The sequence below is a fragment of the Manacus candei genome, unplaced genomic scaffold (assembly GCF_025592945.1).
Source record: "Manacus candei isolate 608988 ecotype Guabito, Panama unplaced genomic scaffold, ASM2559294v1 h1tg000007l, whole genome shotgun sequence".
In the NCBI taxonomy this organism is placed as follows: Eukaryota; Metazoa; Chordata; class Aves; order Passeriformes; family Pipridae; genus Manacus; species Manacus candei.
This window is the reverse complement of record NW_026138055.1, coordinates 2978502-2999904: the sequence shown is the minus strand read 5'-3', so window position 1 is coordinate 2999904 and position 21403 is coordinate 2978502. Positions and strand designations below refer to the sequence as shown.

The window sequence follows — 21403 nt, the reverse complement described above, 5'->3', positions numbered from 1 at the left end:
TCCATTAATAAAGCAAAGTAGTTTGGGTAAAAATTGGAAAAAAAAATTGAATCAGTGAGTTTGAGGTTGACTGGCATGTTCAAGATAAATGCTACAGAGGAGGATGCACAATTGTGTCAGTTTTGTGTCTGTTATACTGTTCTTATTCGGCTCAGAAGAGATGGGACAGAAGAGAGAGTCACATAAGTGAAATGCAGTAGCTCAAAGACAAGTAGTTTTCAGATAGGTATGTCTAAACAAAACAGGTTATGAGCAGATAAGATCATGTTTTCTGTAACTGAGTGTGTCTCAGTTTGTCTTTAACCTGTCCAGCACACAGTAAAACTGGTACACTGGTGCCATCTTGCTTACTCACAGCAGACTGCAGCCTGTTTTGCTTTCAAACAGTGCTATAGTTGAAAATTCAGTTTTCTTTTCAGACTGTACACGTTTTGACAAATACGTCTCAATGTATGTGTCAGTTTACCATGTTAATGCTTTATAGTAAGAACAGTTTTCAGTGTTGATGGATAAATTATGAATTAACAGTTAATTCAGTTTTTTTAATTTATTGCATACCAGGCATACTTGATGAGACCCTCTATAATCTTTTTTGATGAGATAGATGGCTTGGCTCCAGTTCGTTCTAGCAGACAAGATCAGATTCACAGGTAATATTTCTCATATGCTGCCATTATGTTGGTATATGCTGTGTTATCTTGGTAAACCCTTAAATGTAACTTTATTCAGTTCCCAGGAAAGGTTTTTACTTTTTCTGGAGCCCACTTACCCTAGAAAGGACAGATTGTTTCTTTGGTGTTGAAAGTCATCTTTTCGGTCCTCCAGGCAGACTGTAATTTGCTGGGAATTGAATTGTAGTGGCAATTATCCTTCATCCATGTTATTAACTGCAAGATTTCCACAGCTTTTCTTTTGTTTTTGTGCTCTAAACAGATTGTCTGTTACCAGCCCAGTAGAATAACAAGTTGAAAAAATGTTTTTTTAAGATTATGAATTTTAATGTTCTGTGAATGAACTGAACTCCCCTGTGATTTTGGTTCTAGATAGTATGATGTGCAAACTTATCTTGTGTTGCTATCATGTCATTTTTTAAAACATTTTTTACAACAGTTGGCTGAAAATTTTCCTGGCTGCTTTCAGTCTCAGTTTTGCTCTGCTCTGTATGGCAACACACTTGTATCTGTCATTCTATAAGTGGTGGCATTTGTGTGTATATCTCCTTCCACTCAACTGAGAGAAATAGGAAAGAAATTTGGGGCCAGCAGACTAGGAGGTTAATGGAACATATGAGACTTGAAACTGTTATGCACCTGTTTTCTTTAAACGTGGCTTTTTTCCTTTGAAATTATTAATGTTGCATTTGAAAATCCAAAAGTTTGTGCAGTGTTCTCTATATATTCTTTCTGTGAAACATCTCTTTTAGCTCTATAGTGTCTACTCTTCTTGCCCTCATGGATGGACTGGATAATAGAGGTGAAATAGTTGTAATTGGTGCTACAAACAGACTGGATTCTATAGATCCTGCACTCAGGAGACCTGGTCGCTTTGACAGGGAATTTCTTTTCAACTTGCCTGATAAAAAGGTAAAACCTAGAAATGAGATTTATTAATAAACATCTTTAGGATGTTAAACATTGGAATGCCTGACAGCCAGGCTTATAAAATAAAAGTACACATTCTTGCTTGTAAGAATGTTTAATTAGGAAGACATTTGTGGTACAAACAGATTGTATACATGAAGTTGTACTGAACTTCAGATCTTCAGGATAGGTAAATTATTCACAATAAACCTATTGCTTATCTAAAAACAATGGATTTGTGTAATGAACCCTAACTACTTGGGGTTTTGGAAGTTATGATAAGAGAAAATAACTTTTTAAATCTTGTAGACTTCTAAGTCTGTAAAAAATGTAGATGCAAAGCCAGACATTATTGTATTGGCAACAGGAACATTTCAGTTCCTTATTCTAGGCTTTCATGAACTCAGACATAATATTTCTTGAATTATGCTTAAAATTAAATTTACTTTGTATATTGATAGATGTATTTGGATCCTATAGAATTTTTAGCTGACATTGTTTTGGGATTCGTGTGTATGTGCTGTGCTACTCAGCAACACATTCATTGATGAGGCATTTGACAGTGGAAGCTGTTAATCATAGGTACAGTAATGAAAAATTAAATTATAAACCTGTGATGATTCCTAATAGAACATGAGTTTTGATGAGTTCACATATAATAATGTTGATAAAACAGCAATTAAAATATATAACATATACTGAAAAAATTACTGCTTATATATAAAATTTTCAGTACTAAGTTCTATTTTATATAGAACTGTCTTTCAGTGATATGTCAAAAACCAGTAAAATAACTTCAGATTCACAAGAATAAATATTATTTTTGTCTAAAATATTATGGATTTGGTTTGCTAATTTTGATCTCTTTTTTTTTTTTTTAAATCAGGCACGAAAGCACATTTTACAAATTCATACCAGGGATTGGAACCCCAAATTGTCAGATCCTTTCTTAGGAGAACTGGCTGAAAAATGTGTTGGTGAGTGTTATGATGTTAGTACTTTTACTGTAGAAGCTTTCTCTTCTGTGTAAAACTTTGAAGGTATGTTAAATGTATCAAGGTATTTTCTTATCTTTACCTTTCTAAACTTCTGTACTTTGAACAACACTTTTTGTGATAACAAAACATGTTTCTGTCTTACTAAAACACAATATGAGTAGCTAGTAGTTGTTTGGAAATACAACCATGTTTCCTTTCTGTAACATCACTGTCTTTATACATCCCCTCAAAGAGAAGTAAAATGAGGTCGGAATTGGAATCTTTAGGTAGACTTCCCATTAGATTAGTACATTACAAAAGCGATAGAGACACTTGGGGGTTTTCTGTCTACTTGTTGAGGAAAAAAAATCAGGACTTGTGTGTGTTTTTGGCTTTTGTTTTTTGTTTGTTTTTTACTTACTGGCATGCTCCCCTCTGATGTAAATCCAACAAACTAACCAGCCTTTCTAAAGATGAATTTTTTTTCAGATTGCTAGCACAGAACAACTTCAAAGTGTAGACATAGGTTGGGGGGCAAAAAAGGGCACCACACCATGAATACATTAAATACACCTTTGGAGCTCCCAAAGACCTGCTGTACTGAATGGAGGTTGGTTGTTCAAGATAAGCCTGCTGTTTAATCAGAAATAAGCTCAAATATTTTTATAGTGAATTTAACAGAGGAAATGACCCTTAAGCACACACCTCCACAACCTCTTCTCAGCAATTTGTCATGCAAAGATACATCCTCTGTCTGCCTTGACAAACCCTGAAGTTCTCAGAAAAAGGACAGTCTCAAATATCTGTGCTTTGGAATCCAGCACATCAGAGAATCTAAGAACTTTAAATTGAACATCAGTCCATTCAGTCAGCTACAGTACATCCGAATTATCCTCTTCATCCACAGGGACATCTGTCACCGAAGCAGCATCCCTCCGCTTTTGATGCACAAAGACCTCAACATCTTCTGGTGAGGAGAAAACATAACTATCCAGCAAACTGCAGTTTAAGCTTTGCCGGGCATAAGACAGCACGTGCCAAACCCATTTCGTGTAAATTCTGCTTGATTTATGCAAAGACAGTGGTGCTGCATAGTGGGAGAGAGGGGAATAGGTGGGGAAAAAAACCCAGATGTTTCTTGGAAAATTCTCCTTATTTTTTCATTGAGAACACAATTATGTATTTTAAAATTTCAGACAACAGGGAAAGCCATTTGTAGGTTTGATGGGAAGACATCCTTTGTGTTCCATAAAGCCTCTTGGTTTTGTGGAAAAGTTAGCTAACAAAAAGAAATACCCTCTTCTGTTTTCCTTGGCTTTCCTACTCTACAACTACTGTATACCTGATTGTCTCCATTCTATATCTTGGAATTTAAGTGTTTCCATACATCCAAGTTTAAAACTTTTTGACTATTACAAGGACTTTTCAAAACAGCAAGTAAGACTGGTTTATCTTCTTCGCCTTGAGATTGCCTCATCATTTCTATAAGTGAAATCTGCAGCAACTGAGGATTTAAACAGACTTTCCAGATTCTTTGTGGCCATCACAATTCAGACTCATTGGCACACATACAGTATATATACCAGTCTGCTGTTTCCTCTCATGTGCAGCTTTTCTTCAAAAACAACTTTCTTCCCAAAAAAACAACACCCCCTCAGTTTCCCCAAGTAAAAGCTGCCCAGACTGGCCAGGCTTTTCGCACAGCATGGTTGGTTCCTCTCTCCACTTCAGCAGACTTGATGACACTTAACTCTTAAGCTTTTGGATCCTAAGGAAGAAAACTGTTGAAATACTCCCGAAGGGAACGACTTTGGGGAAACAGGTGTATGTGCGATTCCGAACTTTTTAAGATCTGGGGGTGTAATTAGAAAGAAATCGAAAGGGAAAAGCCTCAGGACTCACAAAAAATAGGTTATTTCCTGAGGGTTGATTTTTGTCCTAGGTGTTACAGATTTACATACCTTTTTAGAAGATTTCTATGTACGTGAGAATTAAAGACTTCACTTTGTTGAATGGGCTCATGACTGCGATGCGTGTGAGATGAAATGAAACAGTTTGGGGAGAGCACAGCATTGCTCAGAAGACCACACACTCGTGTCTTATTAGTACCTTCAATAAACACAAGTAATTACTATGTTTTTTCTCCTTACTGGAGATGGGTCCCAGATACCTTGAGCTTTGTAAATCCTTTCTTATCTCTTGTGCTTATTCTCTTCTTCTGAATGGTGACTTTCTGTAGGTAGAGAGACTGTTACCTGTGAACTCAGTCTTGTAGGAAACAAAACATTAGCAACCAAAAAAGTGTGAATTCCTCCATCTGTCATCCTGCAGATGAATCTTTTTACAATGTAGTAAGGCTTATTTAAATAATGTTAAGTAAAATTGTAAAGAAGCAAACTATCACACTCAAAATACTCCATTCTGTGCTTATTATTGCAGGAGCATTTTGTGGCAAAATGATATCTTGTTAGATTTTTCTTTCCCATCCTGATGTAATGATGGAGGGGGAAATTTTGGTATTAGTGTTCATGTTTTTCACAATTCTTTTAAAAAAATGCAACAGTTATTTTTCATCTCTGTCATGCTGAGTTGTTTGCTAGCTCTCTTTCTCTGCAGTCCATTTTAGGAGTTGTAGGAAGTTGAATGACATACATTGGAAGAAGTGGTCAAAATTGTTTCCCTAAACGTTTCATTGCTACTTCAGTAGCAATTTGTTGTAGGTTCTTAGGGTGGGTATTAGAAAAAATTTTAAAGAGGACATAATTTCTGCACAGCAGAGGTGGAAGAGTATGGCTTGAAAATGACAGTGATCAAAGTGCATTCTTTGGGAATCTGCATGGGAATCCACTTTTTTGCTGTTCTGCTTTTTGAAAGTTGGACTTCAGAAATGTTTAGCAGAGTGTGGTGGTGCTGGATAGAAGAAAATTGGCTACTGGACAAGAATCCTTGTTTTATTCTGAGTTAAGGTGTGACAGTACATTTTGCCTGGCAAATTGAACATCTTCTGTGAGATGCTTCAAAAATGGAAGCAAATCACTGAACCCTGGGTTTATATTACAGTGTCAGTTTGGGTAAAAATAAATTCAGGATATTTACTGATGTCATGATACATTTAATTTTGCTTTGACAGTACTTCACTCATGTTTTTCTTCATCTTGATCAGTGTATATTTGCTTCTTAGGAATATAAAACTCTTTAATGTTTCACAAGGTACAGGATTTTTGCAGATTTTTTGTCACTGAAATGGATGTACAGTATGCACAAGAGAACCCCTCAAAAAGAGACACCAATTATTAGTCTTCAAATGTAATTGCTCCTGAGAAATGAAAAGTAGAAATGGAGACTAATTGTGTATCTGATCACCTGAGAATGTAATTTTAAAAATAGGCTACAGGCTATTATTTCCTAATTTTGCAATTCTTTGGAGATGTACAAGCGGTGATTAAAATGACTTAGAAAGTGATATTACAGCATTTATTAATAGAAAACTTGGAAAGGATATAGTGCCTGAGCTGCTGAATCTTTTGTCACGAACATACTAAACTAGTTTTTGAGGTGACAGGTATTCAGGGTGCTGTATATCTCCAGCATACCTTTGATTTAAGCTTCAATTTAGTGCTCTCCCCCCATCCTGTCATGTTTTGTTTATTCCAGTGTGCTCATTGAATGAGAATAGGGCCAATTTAAATAGGATTGTGATACCTGATACTTAAAGAACAAAGCAGAATTTAGAGGAAAAACTGTGATTTTGATTTCTCTGATGCACCTGTAGCTACTGTCTAATAGTTTCACGTGGTTGGAGTGTGCCTGTGTAGTTTTAATTTCTTGATGTGGTTTAGTTATATCTGAACATGCTTCAAATGTCATGTGTATTTATTTCAAGGTAACGTGGGGATGTGTATTGCTACATATGTTTTAGATAAGTCACAATTGTAGCTACTGACCTTTTTATAAAATTACAAAGCTTAGTTTAAAAATTTCAGAAGTCATCTGATATTTATGGTGATCTTCCATCTGGATTTTTCTTTTTATAAAAATTACTTTCAAGTATATATGAGAAAGAGGTGCAACTTGAAGTCTCATCTAATTTAAATCATCTTTATAGCTGAAGGCTTGTTATCTTTTATTATTATCCTCCAAATTTATATATCTGAGAGATGGACATGGAAGAGTGTCTGTCTTCTGTATTAATTGCTTCCTTTTTTATTTTTCTACATTGTGTGTAGAATCAGCTTTGTTCCTTATTGCTGTATGGATCTTGTAAAAATAGATATGCCAGCAGCACTGAAAGAACATGAGAGGCTAAAAAGAGAGAAGCAAGGCAGGCTCCAGTTTTGGGACTTAGTGCTGCCAAAAGATCAATCATAGTATCACAGTACAGTTTGGAAGGGATGTTAAAGATCATCTAATTCCAACCCCCTGCCGTGGGCAGGGACACCTCCCACTAGACCAGGTTACTCCCAGCCCCATCCAACCTTCAGGAACTTCTCTGGGTGACAGGTTCAAGTGCCTTATAATTAAAGAATTTCTTCCTAATATCCCATGTAAACCTGTCCCCTTCAGCTTAATAAGAAAATAGAGAAGAAAAGGTGCAGAAAGGTGTAAGACCTGGTGGGGAGGAATAAGTCTGGTAAAAAAACCAGTTGACTGAGAATAATTTTAACTAAAGAATTGATTAATTAGCTTCTATAAACACTTTGTTACAAACCCATTAACTTTTATATGGCAGTACCTCAGTGCAACACGTTTTCCTATAGTGACTCTAATTCGCTAAAAGAGTTTTCTCACTGGAATATTGTTTTACAGATTTTGAAAGATAAAGCTATGGTGCCTCAAAATACAGGAGCATGTTAATGTGTCTTGCTGAGAGAGATGGAAAATTTGAAAGCTAATTTCTAGCTCTGGGGAAAACCCCCAAACAATTAGTACTGCAGAAGACACAGAGGTATTAAGTCTCTCAGTATTTCATAATTATCAGATCTGTGTTTTTCAGCAATGATGATTAAGCAATTATAGGTAACCACCTGTAGATAATTACAAAGAAAGGGTAAATTAAAATTCTAATGCATTTTAATGTCTATTTTTGGTTATATTAGTAAAATTATGAAACTCTTAAACGTCTGAAACATCTTTCTTGATAGTAGAAGTTAACATTTTTCCAGTAGTCCAGAGTATGCTTTTTTAACAAGAGATTTCATTTCTTCCATATTCTGTTCATGAAACAGTTTTCTTTATACTGCTCATTTTCTCAGACTGTAAAAGTTTAAAGTTGGTGATGTTCAGTGTAACAAAATTACTTTGCTATTAAAGAACATATTCATGTAGAGATATTAAAATAAAAAAAGAGGAGAGGGACTAGCCTGTTAAAAATTCCACACATGCTTTAGACAATGTTAAAGAAAAGAGCAATGATAGACCTATAACCCAGGACTGAAAATACACTATGTATCATATGATATAGTGAAAATGTAGGTAATTTTAACCTCAATGTGGAATTAATTTCTTGTATATTTTATATACCCATCTAACTTCCTGGTACACAACACTGTCACCAGATTATGACCTAATACCTTTTGGCAGATGCTTTATGGACCTTCACAATTAAGTATTACTGATTGTTTTTTAGCCTGAGGCATGTTTGAGACACATGTAGCACAGCATTGCTGTTTTTAATGGAAGATATTTTTGTTTTTGTGTGCACTAGGGTACTGTGGAGCTGACATAAAAGCACTTTGCACTGAGGCTGCCTTGATTGCCCTGAGACGACGCTACCCCCAGATTTACATGAGCAGTCAGAAACTACAGCTGGATGTTTCCTCAGTAGTTCTCAGTGCGCAGGATTTTTATCATGCAATGCAGAATATTGTGCCTGCTTCCCAACGTGCCGTGACATCTTCAGGACATGCACTGTCTCCTGTGATCAGACCACTCTTGGAACGGACCTTCACTAAACTTCTTGAGGTTTTACACAAGGTGTTCCCTCATGCTGAATTTAGCCAGGGTGACAAAAGTGAAGGTATGTGTGTGGTTTTGCTCTTCTTGCAAATGCTGTTTCAATTTGGAAATACTCCAGCTGGCTTTCTTCTCCTACTAGCCTTAAATCTGATGTGTATTTGCATCAGTGTTTTTAGGACATAAATACAGTATCCTTGGATGTTTCCTAGTTATTTTTGCTGATTCCAAGTTGTTGTGGAATCTCATAAACTGACTTTTATAGACCAAGGTCCCAGAGGTATGAGGGCCATCCAAAGAAAAGGAGAACTCACAAGTAATTTACAATTTAAATAAAAGAAATAATGGACCATAATCAGAGGCCAGAAAATAAGAAAAATAGATCATTTTGCTCAGTGTATTAGGACCTGAAATTGGCCCTGTCCTGAGTGTTGGCCCCCAATCCTTTGTTTGCTGATGGTGCAGAAGCTTTTGGGAGCTCACAGCTCAGCAGGTGAGACTGTGTTTAGCCAGGATACCTTATCCTGCATAATGGTCATCTGCTAGTGAAGGAGAAAGTCTTGAGGCTTCCCTTGCCTCTGGTCTGGTGCACTCCTGGCCCTCTGAGTTGATTCTGTTGCCTTAGCAAGTGGAGAACTATTTGCTGTTTTGTCAAGTTAGCTTTTTTTGCCAAATTAGTTAGTAAAATCATTCCCTAAGGGGTCAGTGAATGCCAGAACCCTACTGCAATGGGGGCAATGTGAGTGCACTGAGGAAGCAGGGGAGAAGAAGGAATGCAACTGACTGTTTTGATTGGCAGTGAGTCAATATGTTCTGGGTTTTTTTACCCGGCTCTTCTTTTGAGACATACTCTAATAGTAACCCTGGTCATTTCTTGGAAGTTAAATGTTGAACCAGGTACCTTGTGTTTGATGTCTGCTTATTCTGACACACTGTTTTCTACTGTTCTTACCTGGGGTCACCCTCACCTCACCACCCTAACTCTGTAAATGATAGTTGAGGTTGTGTGTGATTAACTTGCAAATAGCTCACTTATTAAGCAAATGTGTAACAGTCGTGACTTACTTTCCATTCCTGTTCCAGAGCACATTTTCATCCTATAGTCCAGGCAGCTTAAGCTGATCCTTGTGCTGGCTGCTGCAGTTTCTGCAGCCCAGCTGTGCATTTTTACTCTATCCTTTCCACTTTAGTACCTCAGGTTTCTTTGTTAAACCATTTTAGCCAGAAAACTCATCCAAAAATGGGTGTATTCGTCAGGTCAGTTTTCTGCTGACTGTGGGATAGCTGGAGGTTTAACAAAAGTTGTAGTTGGCCAGAGATAGGCCCTGGGAGCCCTGGTGGTGGGTAAGGGGAATTGAGCTGGCTTACAGCTGCAGTTAGATCCTATTAGGCCCCCTCGACTGTATTAGGCTCTCATAACCAAAGTTGTTTAAGATGCTTAAGTCTCTCTGTAATGCTGTTAACCTGTTGGTAAAACCCAGTTTAGAGACTGTCATTACGGTTGAAGAATTGGTGTCTCCCTCTTTCTTGTAAAGTTCTAGTTCAGAATATCTTCTTTGGTTACATTCTGTATATTCCTGTTTATTGCTGCTCATTACTGCTAACAAAATGAGTTTGGAAACATTAATTGATTTAAATAGTAGTTTTACTAGATAATGTGCTGCTGTGAATACTTATAAGTATTTTTAGATATTCAGTTTTGAAGATACATGAACTAAGGTTTCTTTTAACATTTTCTTTTACCTTAGTTTTTCTTCTTACTTCCTTAAATCCAAGAAAATATTGAATAAGTTTAATCTTTGTTAAAATCAGAAAAATCCACTTTCAAGTACAATGATTAAATGTAAATGTAGATTATACATTAGGGCTTCAAATTTTCTTGGATTCAAAGCCAGGTATATAGAAGATGCTTACTGGTGTGCTTACAATCTCCACATCTAGTTTTCTGCTTTGCACTAACAATTGCCGTTTCTTGTAATTCAGTGAGTCAGATGCTCAAGCAAAGGATGTCACAGAGTCTTGATGCTTGGGAATAAAAGATTATTTTAAAATAATTATGTGTTTTAGGAAACAAAAGCTGTATCCAGTACATGAGCATAGGACTTACCCTATGGCCTGCATCTGGTATACTGGAAATTCTGTGTGTTTAGGGGCTGTAGTGAGCCCAGAGTTAGGAGGCCTGTGTCTAGCTGGTTTGAAGGTCTCTGTCTGTAGCTGTAGCTAAACGTCCAGCAGCTTCTATGCTGTGTTTTCATGCTGTGGACTAGCTTTTGGCCACTGGCTGGGGTCTGCAAGCCTTTTTCATCTTTGCTCCCTGAGGACTGATTGTCAGGTGTGTGGCTGTATGATGCCCTCACAAGGATTGTGGCACGTCCTCATCCCATGCCAGCAGAATATTTTTCCTACCCAGCCTACTCTGAATCCAGTTTCTTACATCACACAGCCAACTAAGGGAACTTCTATTGCCTCTTAACATTTTTTCCTGTGACCCTGTGGCTAGATGCACTGTCCTTAGGTGGCATCTTCACCCAACACTTAATACTGCCTTGAAGGTGATTCCGTTGTCCTGTGATGATGATTTGATCTGTGTAGCATGACCTGTGCCATGGCTTTATGCAAATCCATAAATCGTGCAGTATTTTTGAGAGTAACACTTGTATCTCTCTGTATTTCACTGTATTAGCAAAGAAATTAGAATAGGTAAAGGTATAGTAAATGAACATGGAATGCATTGAACTGATTTTGATAAAAAGTAATTTGATATTCTTTGCCAGATTATCAGAGGGTGAAAAACAATTCTTCATAAAAATACATTGTCTAGGTAGTCATGCTGAGAATAATTTTGGAAGAAGTGTACCTGTGAGAATTTGGACACTTAGAACAAATAAATAAGTACAGAATTCTCCATAGTCTGAGGAATTACAAATTTTATGACTCTATCCTTGAAAAAACCTCCAGCTGTGAAATAAAACCAAAGGAAGCATTTCATAACAAGTTAAACTTTTCTGTATTTGAGTTGTTCAACTTGGTGACTTAAAAAAATAAATTGTAATTATTATTAGATTTCTACAGTATTTAATTTGTTTTGGTTTTTGAAGTAATAAGTACTTATTATTCTGAATTCTGATATTTAGACAGTTTTAAGTAATTTCTTCTGCATTTCAAGATTTATTGTAATTGACACAAAATTGTAATGTCTTTTCTTGTTTGTTGTACATGTACTTAAAAGTGATAAAGTTCTAATTAATACATCTCTTGGAACAGATGTACCAAGTCTAATATTAGATGATAGTGAAGATGAGAATGCTTCATCAATTTTTGAGACGAGCTGTCACTCAGGATCACCAAAGAAACAGTCATCAGCTGCTATACATAAACCCTACCTTCATTTTACAATGTGAGTGTCCCTCTAAATGCATATAACCAGATAGATGAAACCATGAAATTCCTACATCAGGAGAGCTAAGGAAGACATTCTTTTGCTTTTGGGTGCCATTGGTGTTCTGTGATGGAAACATCTAAGTGCATGGTCAAGAGTTCCAGATATGGGAATGTTCTTAGGAAAGGCCATGTCCTGCAGTAATTAACAATAATTAACATTTCTTTGTTTTATATTAAGAATATTTTTAGACTGCTTTATGTGATGGTTTCCGCAGGGAGTTTGCTGAATGAATAAATAGAAGTTAGAAAAACTGTTCATTAGTGGTACTGTTTAGTAGAGCCATCTTGTGGAAAACTGCTAAAATTTTTGTGCTAAATAGTAATGCCAGATCAGAATTTATGGAGCTTAAAAATAAGGATTTAAGTTCAAATAGCTGGAGGTACATAGTCAAGTATTTTAATGCCAAATTTAAGCTTTTGTTGTGAGGTTGTGAAGGAGGAAGCCAAAACAAAACCAATATGTATTTGTGTGGATGTGTGTCTAAATAAGAGAATCTGGAAGAGTGTATTTTCTGGGCGATTTTAATTGTTATCTGTATATGTAACCTCCACCACCAGAACTGAAAAGCTGAAGGTCAGCAGTGTTCATCGTTGTTCCAGAATGTTTAACATGAAGTAATACCAGCCAGTCTTGTTTCACTGCCCGAGCTGACTGATGTGCAGATAAAAATACCTCGATGAGACAAAACGCAAATTAATTAAAAACTTTCTTGTTTTATAATCAGTTTTCTATCAGTGGAAAAGACTTTTAATGGAAGAACTTAATGCTTCTCTCTTCATGTCTCATTTATCCCCAAAACAGGGTAAAATCCCCCAAAAGAATCAAACAAAAAAATCCCAAACCCCCTTGTATGGACTGCTGAGAATTTCTTCTCAACAACAAAAAAAAACAAGCAAAAAGTTCAACTTTGGAGTTCTTCCTTTACAGTCTTCCTTCTGTCTGGAAATCTACTGAATAGAAATGTATGAATATGCTAGAATACAAGATGAATAGTGATTTTATTCAATCCTACTTCAAATCCTCTTTCTTAAATAAACAAACTGTTGAAATGTTCGGTGCTTCTTGAAAATCTTGGGCAGCACTTAAGGGATGAAAGGATTGACCTGGGATTCCTGAGGCTACTGAAGAGATACTTTAGTAGTTAGGACTGAACTAGACATGATTAAATTGCTGTCTTTACTGTAAGTCCATTAAGTCTTTTAATATGATCAAGGAATTAGTTTTAAATAAATTAGTTATAATGAAAATTGTCATGAATTTAATATTATGCATAACTTTGCACAGATGAGTTTGAATTAAATGGTTGTGAAACCAAAGGTAAGACAAAACTTGAGTTATTGGGACTTGAAGTAGTGTTGAGGGATAGTTGAGTTAGTTGAATCTTTTTAGGCTGTTTTAGGAAACTATTACCCATTACTGAAAGTCTTCTAGACTCTAAAATAATCTTATTATATATATCAATCCACTGATAACGTTGGTGTGTTAATTGACTTTTGTGATTGTTATTCTGTTGCAGGTCAGCTTATCACCAGCCAACCTCTTACAGACCGAGATTACTGCTCTCTGGAGAAAGAGGTTCGGGTCAGACTTCGCACCTTGCTCCAGCACTATTGCACACTCTGGAAAAATTCTCTGTACACAGGCTAGACCTGCCAGCTCTGTATTCAGTCAGTGCCAAAACACCTGAAGAGTCATGTGCACAGGTGACATTTCAGATTTCTCTTGTAATGAGTCAGTTATGTAACTCTGTAAAAGATTAGTTGCACCAATGTAAAGGCAGCCAGCCGGAATGTAACCTAAAATTCAGATTTTCATAGACTCCTTCTATTTTCATGTTTAAAATAAAGAGGTCTCTAGAGGGTGATGGAGAACTCTAGTTACTAGTGAGAGTAATTACATTTTTAACCTGCCCCCTCATCACATACCTAATACCAAGTAATCTTAGTCTTGGTATTCGGTGCCTGATATTCATTTTATTCACTTGTATATGAATTGATATGCTGTGGTTCTAGATTCACTTGCTTAGTTTTAAATGTTTTAGGCTTCAAAACAGTTGGCAGTGGATTTTGCATGGATTTCAAATCAGTTGAATCTTCATCTCGATCAGTTAATAGCGAGTTTTTAAAACATATATGACAAGTAGTTACTCTGTGCTCCCTGGCATATTGACGTAAGATAATTGAATGCTACAGCCAAGAGTCACAAACACTTGTTTAGAAAGTCTTTAGCGTTAGATAACTTTATTCTGCTGGAACATTTGTCTATAAAATACCACAAACATGAGTCATTTCCTAATCCGCAAAAATTTTGTTACTCCCAATTGATACTAACAATTATTTCCTTAGTTTATATATCACTGTTTCTTTTAATTAGATCTTTCGTGAAGCTCGAAGGACAGTACCAAGTATAGTTTACATGCCTCATATTGGTGATTGGTGGGAAGCTGTCAGTGAAACTGTGAGAGCTACTTTCCTAACTCTGCTGCAAGATATACCATCTTTCTCCCCTATATTTCTACTGTCTACCTCTGAGTCCATGTTTAGTGAATTGCCTGAAGAGGTAAGTTTATTGAGGAAGGAGGTGGTGTTGTTAGGGAGTTCTGTGCTCTTCAGAATGTTTTGGTCGTGTAAAACCACTTTGTTTTGTAATGGTTTTCTAACTTAATATATGTCAAACTGAAAATGTAGTATTAATTGAATGTTTGCAGTTTTCCTTAATGAGGGGTATATGTCCATATTACTGATTTTTCATAAGCTCCATGCTACTCTGATGAGAAGACAAAATTGTTAATTTTGTCTGTTGTTTATATTGGTAAATTACTGCATTATAATTAAATGCAGATTAATATAAAGACCTGACCTTTAGCTTTACGTCTTCTGAGGCTCAGGATGAGGGAGGGAAGTTCCTTTTTTTTTTTTCCCCTCAACATTATTTTTACTCTTTTTTTTTTTCTCCTGCCCTTTCTCTGCCTTTCACTGCAGAGGTGGCCATTGTTAGGATTGTGGGATACTACAAGTTTAGTTACTATTCAGTGAGAATTACAAGTATTGTTTTACCTTTACTGTAAACACTGCTTTAGGTAGAGCTTACTGTCTTCTGTCCTGTGGCTGATTTTGGAAAGTTTGTGACTAGTGTTTTGATATGGTCATTGATCATGTATTTCTGAGTGGGGACTCAATTTTCCGATATTTTTTTTCCCTAGGTGAAATGTATTTTCAGAATCCAGTATGAAGAGGTTTTTTATATTCAAAGACCAAGTGAAGAAGACAGATTACGATTTTTCAAAGGCTTAATTCTTGATGAGGCAGCAATGCCCCCACCAAGAAGGAAACAGGCTGGTAAACTAAGTTACAGTAAAACCAATTATAATGTGATCTGAATGTTTTATTTTGTGTTATGTTCCTTTTTAAAAAGGTGTGGGTAATTAACATGTGGCAGTATTAATCAGTGCCCAGAATAAATTTCATAGTTAGAGTTAACAGTTTTGGAAGACGGAGAGCTGTGGGGTTAAGGATCCATGAGGCAGATTAAATTTATATGGTGGAACTTGAAGTGGCATAATCCCAAAAGCCACGGTGTTGTTAATATTTCCATTGTCTGACTTCTTGGTTTTTTCCCTAGCTCTTCGTGCTCTGGAAGTTCTTCCTCTTGCACTGCCGTGTCCTGCCCGGGAGCTGTCGGAGGCAGAGAAACAGCGGATGGAGGACCAGGAAGAGAACACGTTGCGAGAGCTGCGGTTGTTTCTCAGGGATGTCACCAAGAGGCTGGCCACAGACAAGCGCTTTAACATCTTCAGCAAACCGGTGGATATTGAAGAGGTCTTGTTTCAGTAATGTGCAAACAATGAAGTTGAAGCTATTAGAAAAAGAATATAAATTAAAAAAGGGAACGGTTATGTTAGTAAGAAAAATAGACGTTTGAGCCGTGATCTTTCCAGTCTAGAGTGTTGATTTTTTAGCTGGTGAGATACTCACAGCCTCATCATCTGATGCAAAGATTTGGAGTATGTTCTATTGCCAGTGACCTGTCGAAAGCCCTTGTGCATTCCTCTCAGTTTTATAACTGAAACCAGCATTTTAAAATGCCCACATTCCTATCCCTACCAGTGCTCCTGAAATATTTGATACCGTAGATATAATTCTTTAATAAAAGCTTTTACAGCATTGTAATCATAGACATGATAATATTGGGAAAGTGATCTGTGTTCTGTAATGTATTCAGCATTAATAGTATTGTTGAATAATTTCAGCAGTAATGCTTGTGGCTGCCATTAATCACAGCTGGTAGCACATTATAAGGCATTAACTGGTCGATTATGGAGTGTGTGCCCCTAACTGATGAGACAGTTCGATCTGCAAATCTATTTTCAGGTGCTGCTGTATGAATAGGATTGTGTTTGTCTGACTTTGAGATCAGATGCTGGCCCACTGCAAGCTTTGCACAGGCTTGCTAACTGAAAAAAATATTCCTTAATTGCTTCTAAAGAGAGAAACCTCTCTTTTGGAAGACATTAAGATAATGTGGGACATTAGAAATCCAGCACTGTAAAAAGCAGATTTGGAGTGTAAACTCCTTGCAGGGTGGAACAGGTATCTCTATGGGCCCATGCAGTAGTCCTCTCTTAACTTGACCTTTCCATAGTGTTTGGTAGCTGACAGCTTTTGAAAGACTGGCAAAAGCTGTTTAACATGGCAACTTCTGGTATGAGCATGGTCTGAGCAGTAACTTGGTTTGATTTTTCTTACGGAACTGTTTGGGAGGTCCATTATTGTAGGAAACTCCTCTGCATGTAGTAGAGGTATTCTCTTTCCCCAGAGCATTTGTGGTATAAACTTACATGAGTAAGAGCACGTAAAGAAAGAACCAAAACGTATCCTTGGTTTGTAGATGGAGAGAATCGAAATATGAATTTATTTAAACCCTTACCAGAAACTCTGCTAATATACTACAGCACTAGAAATCAAATGTAACCCTCTACGTCCCACCTGATGCATTTAAGAACAGGACTAGCCTTTCCTTTTGTACAACAGACTCTGTTGTACAGTCTACTTGACTTCCTTAGGAAAAGTTAGTTCCACTCCTGCTTGCATTGCAGAGAATGCTGCTGTGTGATAAGTCAAGGATTTTTCTGGCTAATTCAACAGTAACATTTACAGGTTCCAGTGAAGATTTTCTCATGCTAAAAGAAAAGGATGTCTGTGGCTTGGCTTTCCAATCCCTGAACCAGTTATCATCATGTTTCCATGTAGGGAGACAAAAAGAGAATTTTCACCATTTTAATTTTTCATAATAAATTTCAATGCCTGTATTTAAGGAATTAGGTGACAGATTGCTGTTCACTGAAGTAATCCATTATTGTTAGTTTATGTTGTAATATATGTCTACAGGCACTATATTGAAAAATAAATTCTTAAGAGCCGTTATGGCTTGATCTGAATATCTGTTTAACTCTTCAGGGCTTTGGCAATTCCCATCATATGTGGGTGATTTTCAGAAGAAAAAATGCAGTACTGTTTCAGAGACTGCCAGCGTTTTTAATTAATCACACTGAAACATTCAAATGTAGGGTTTTTTTTCCTCAAAGTAAATAACAAATTCATAGGTTTGTTTTTTTTTAATGAACTTTGTTACAGCAGCTGTGCTGATGCATTTGACTATCGAGCTTGAGACCCATATGGTACCATTAATTATGTTAAACACTTTTTAGTGTACCCTAGTGGTTGCTGAATCTCCAGTTACGGTCTAAGCTCATCGTAAACTGTGACACAAGGCTTTTCCTTTACACTGTCCTTCTGTACAGTCAGTCTAATGTCTGCAATCAGTAAAACCTGACTTTTCTTTGTTAAATGAGTGATTGAAGAAAGTATTAATTAGAAGACATTTAAAACCTGATAATTTGACTGTTCAGTTAATTGAGAACTTTACGTACAAGGTGAACAAACTAGAGCTTCCCTAATTTTTCCTAGTGTTTCAAGTTAGGGTGATGGGTTTTGCCCTTTCAGTCCAAGACAGTGTTATAAATCTATAAAAAACTATAAATAAATCAGTCTAAAATAAAAAATACATTTACATTAAAATGTGTTGCCTCAACAATACTGTTAAATTAATTTTGAGAAATGAATTGGTGACTTACTGAAGAAAAAGTAGCTTTGGAAATCCTCTGTTTTTAGTCTGATACAACTTCTGTTTTCAACATAAATTTGTTTAAAAATCAAAATGTCTGGTTAATGTCTTAGAGCTATGCATGTGGAATGAATCCAAGGATAAAAGATGTGAAATTGTCAGTGTTCAAATGGAATGCATATGGTCCTGTGTCATTTCTGTGTGCTGTTTGTTTGTAGGTTTCAGATTACCTTGAAGTTATCAAAGAGCCAATGGACCTATCAACAGTAATAACCAAAATTGATAAACACAACTATTTAACAGCCAAGGATTTTCTAACAGACATTGACCTGATCTGCAGTAATGCATTGGAGTACAATCCAGACAAAGACCCTGGAGGTAAGAACCTGCTTTGTTTTGGCCTATCTAAATCTGAAAGCTTGGTATTTAAATCCTGTGTTTGGTTGCTATTCAGGCATTTCAAGAAACTGCATGCTATGTGATAATTAGGATAAGCAAGTCCTAAGAGTCTGTGATTTTAGTATTCTGAGGCATATAGTGCACTGGGGGACATTACAAGAGCAGGAGAACTACAGCATTCAGAGTTATTTTCTAATAAATTAGGTTTTGTAGTTCCGTTTCGAATTTGATAGCTCCTTTTCAGTGAATAGACTTTGTGTATGCAACAAACCCCACCGTAATTTTGAGAGCTCTGTAGAGAATCCTGCACACAATCTGGCAGTGGCCTGCTGTATTTCCATATTGGCTTAGAACATGAAATTCATACACAGAAATTAAAGTCTATGTATTTGGGGATAGAAATAAAACAGGATAAATCACCAGGCAAGGAAGTCAGTTGCAGCTGATTAGGAGAGATTAGACAGTACTGTCTTGACAAAGTGTGATGGGATGCTTTCAATTAAAATGGAATTTGTAGACTGAAATGCATGTAAAAGCTGTTCACGCTTCAAACTAAGGAAAGAACATCTTGTGTGCTCTTTGCTAGGGCTGCCTTACAGTGCACATTGCCAAAAGAAAGCCTTTCAGCTGGCAGCTTCAAGTGTCATCAATAAAATAACATCAACAAAACCCCCTCTTTTAATGTAGTTATATTTAACATGATATACTTGGAGGTTGGGGTTCATCTACAAATGTAGTCCAATGTGTTAAAAAGTTTTTTATGAAATCTCATGAAATTGTTTTACCATTTTCTGTATTTTCACTTCTCAAATTTTTGATTTTCTGAGGCATTTGCAAGTGTCTCATGTGGACTAGATGCAGTATAGTCTGGTCAAACACTTAGACTTGTTTTGCATTGCCTTTTGAACCCAGTACTGGTTCATATCTATAGATGATCAACTATTTCTTCAGTTTATGATGCATTTTGTTTTACAACTAAGAAAGTCCATTGCTAATACACAGCAAAAGGTTTTCTGTGTTCTTGATAACACACTTTTGAGGACTTCTAAGGTGTGATTGATGTGAACTAATGAAAGCCCTTGAGGGGGCACTTGGGATTCTAAGTGTATCTGAAGAGCACCTGTTTAGGGATATTTTGATTTTCCTTGCTGTCAGAACTGAACTGGGAGAAATTGATCTGGCTCTATCTAGGTTCAGTTTTGGATTGGAGGTAATGAAATATAGTTCTGTCCTCTACTGTTAACAACAGTATGATGCATTGCCCTTCTGGCATGCACGATTTCTTGAGCTGTTGTGTGAACACACTGCTGAAACAGCACACCATGGCTATTCTGAGGAAGCATTCCATGCATTCAGATGCATGCATTAACTGAATATTAACCTATATGTGTTCACATGCTTTAGAGCTGGGCATACGTGCTTCCCTCTGCTTCATGCTTGAATTTGCAGAAGAATCATACTGTACCTGCTTCTGTCCTGTCGTTAAGCTGGGAAAGCAGTGAGAGTACCAGGCTAACTGGTTTTATGTGCAGTATGGATATCCAAAAGTGGCTTCTTTGGGGTTTTTTTTGCTGGTACTTTGCTATAAAATTTCAGATAGTTTCTATAGTGAAATGGGTAGGGTTTTTTTTTTCCCTCCATTGTTTGACTGGGAAATGTTCTTAAAGGCATGGAAACATAACCACTGAACGTTGGACATAATAGTATTTGTCTCTTTGAAGCACTGTCTGTAGGAAGGTCTTGCGTATCACAGGATTAGAGGAAAGTAGTGGTTCGTTAAAACACCCTGACTTGAATTTTATTTTTTTTTCTCTCCCCTCTCTTCTTCCTTTGCAAGGGCAAATATCTGACCAATATTTTGAAGTCTAATGTCTCAAAATTACATCTGCAAAGAATACAGTATATTTCTTTTGTAATAATAAAACATAATGGTTCATAAATACATGAGTAAAAACTTCTAACTTCCAGTAGATTTTTGTTGTGGTATTTTTCCCCAGAAAACATGTTGAGCTCTTTTGAGCTGGATACTGGGTAGCCTTTTTCACTCAGCTTTTTTCTAGCTGTAAAATTTGCTGTTTCTAGACTTACAAACCTTGCTTAATAAATGTTCACTTATATTCTTAATTGTCATCTTTAAAGATTATTAAAACATTAAATCTGATAGTTGTATAATATGTTTTAGACGTTAATGTTGATGCTTGCTCTTGAAGTACCTCCACCAGCTGGAAAAAGTAATCCAGTGTGGATGAATTGACAAATTAAATATGTTTGTACTAAAGGCAAACAATGACTGTTGTAGGTTTCATTGAAAGGCAACATTCTAGATGTCAATTTTCTCCACATATGGGCTTACTTATTAAGTTACAATTACTTTTCAAATGTCAACAGTGGAATAATTTCTTTTGTGCGTTTCAAAGGTATGGGAACTGGTCTGTTTTTTTGTGAGTTGCATTTATGCTTCCAGCATGGGCAATTTATCCTGTTCCTCAAATAGGCATGAAAATGTGGCACCCGCAAGGCTTGTTTTTTGCCAGTTTTTCTTAATGGATTAAAGTGAGAAATATGTATTTAAAATAAGGAATGACGTAGTCTGTTTTAGCACAATTTTAAACTTTCTAGAAATTGCTAAATAATAATTAAGCAATAATTTCGGGTTAAAGAAAAAAAACCAACAGGGGAGGAACATAAGCAAACCAGATCTACCTTACAGATGCAGATGGTGTCCGGTGTGATTTTGCAGGCAGTATAACTGAATGAATGTTCCTAGACCCCAGTGAGTAAATTAATTCCTGAACAAGGCTCTTGTTATGTCTGGGACTCTCTGCGCTCTCTGTTACACTGTGTTACTACTGTCTATATCAGACAACACAGATAATAGACAACACAGAAAAATGTAGAAATAGAAAAGAATTTACAAAATTGTGATAAAA

General features: G+C 36.4%; 1 protein-coding gene across 3 annotated transcripts in view; it reads left to right on the top strand.

Moving 5' to 3' along the window:
* Positions 1-21403, top strand: part of ATAD2B (ATPase family AAA domain containing 2B) — a 75384-nt gene that overhangs the window by 29707 nt on the left and 24274 nt on the right. For 2 of the 3 annotated variants that reach the window (XM_051810018.1, XM_051810033.1), the window contains 10 exons: positions 562-650; positions 1424-1583; positions 2467-2557; positions 8262-8573; positions 11774-11906; positions 13468-13654; positions 14325-14510; positions 15154-15289; positions 15573-15769; positions 18293-18452. In XM_051810018.1, coding sequence (XP_051665978.1) covers positions 562-650; positions 1424-1583; positions 2467-2557; positions 8262-8573; positions 11774-11906; positions 13468-13654; positions 14325-14510; positions 15154-15289; positions 15573-15769; positions 18293-18452 — 1651 coding nt within the window. The remainder of the gene's footprint in view (positions 1-561; positions 651-1423; positions 1584-2466; positions 2558-8261; positions 8574-11773; positions 11907-13467; positions 13655-14324; positions 14511-15153; positions 15290-15572; positions 15770-18292; positions 18453-21403) is intronic. The other variant, XM_051810025.1, reaches the window with a different exon arrangement.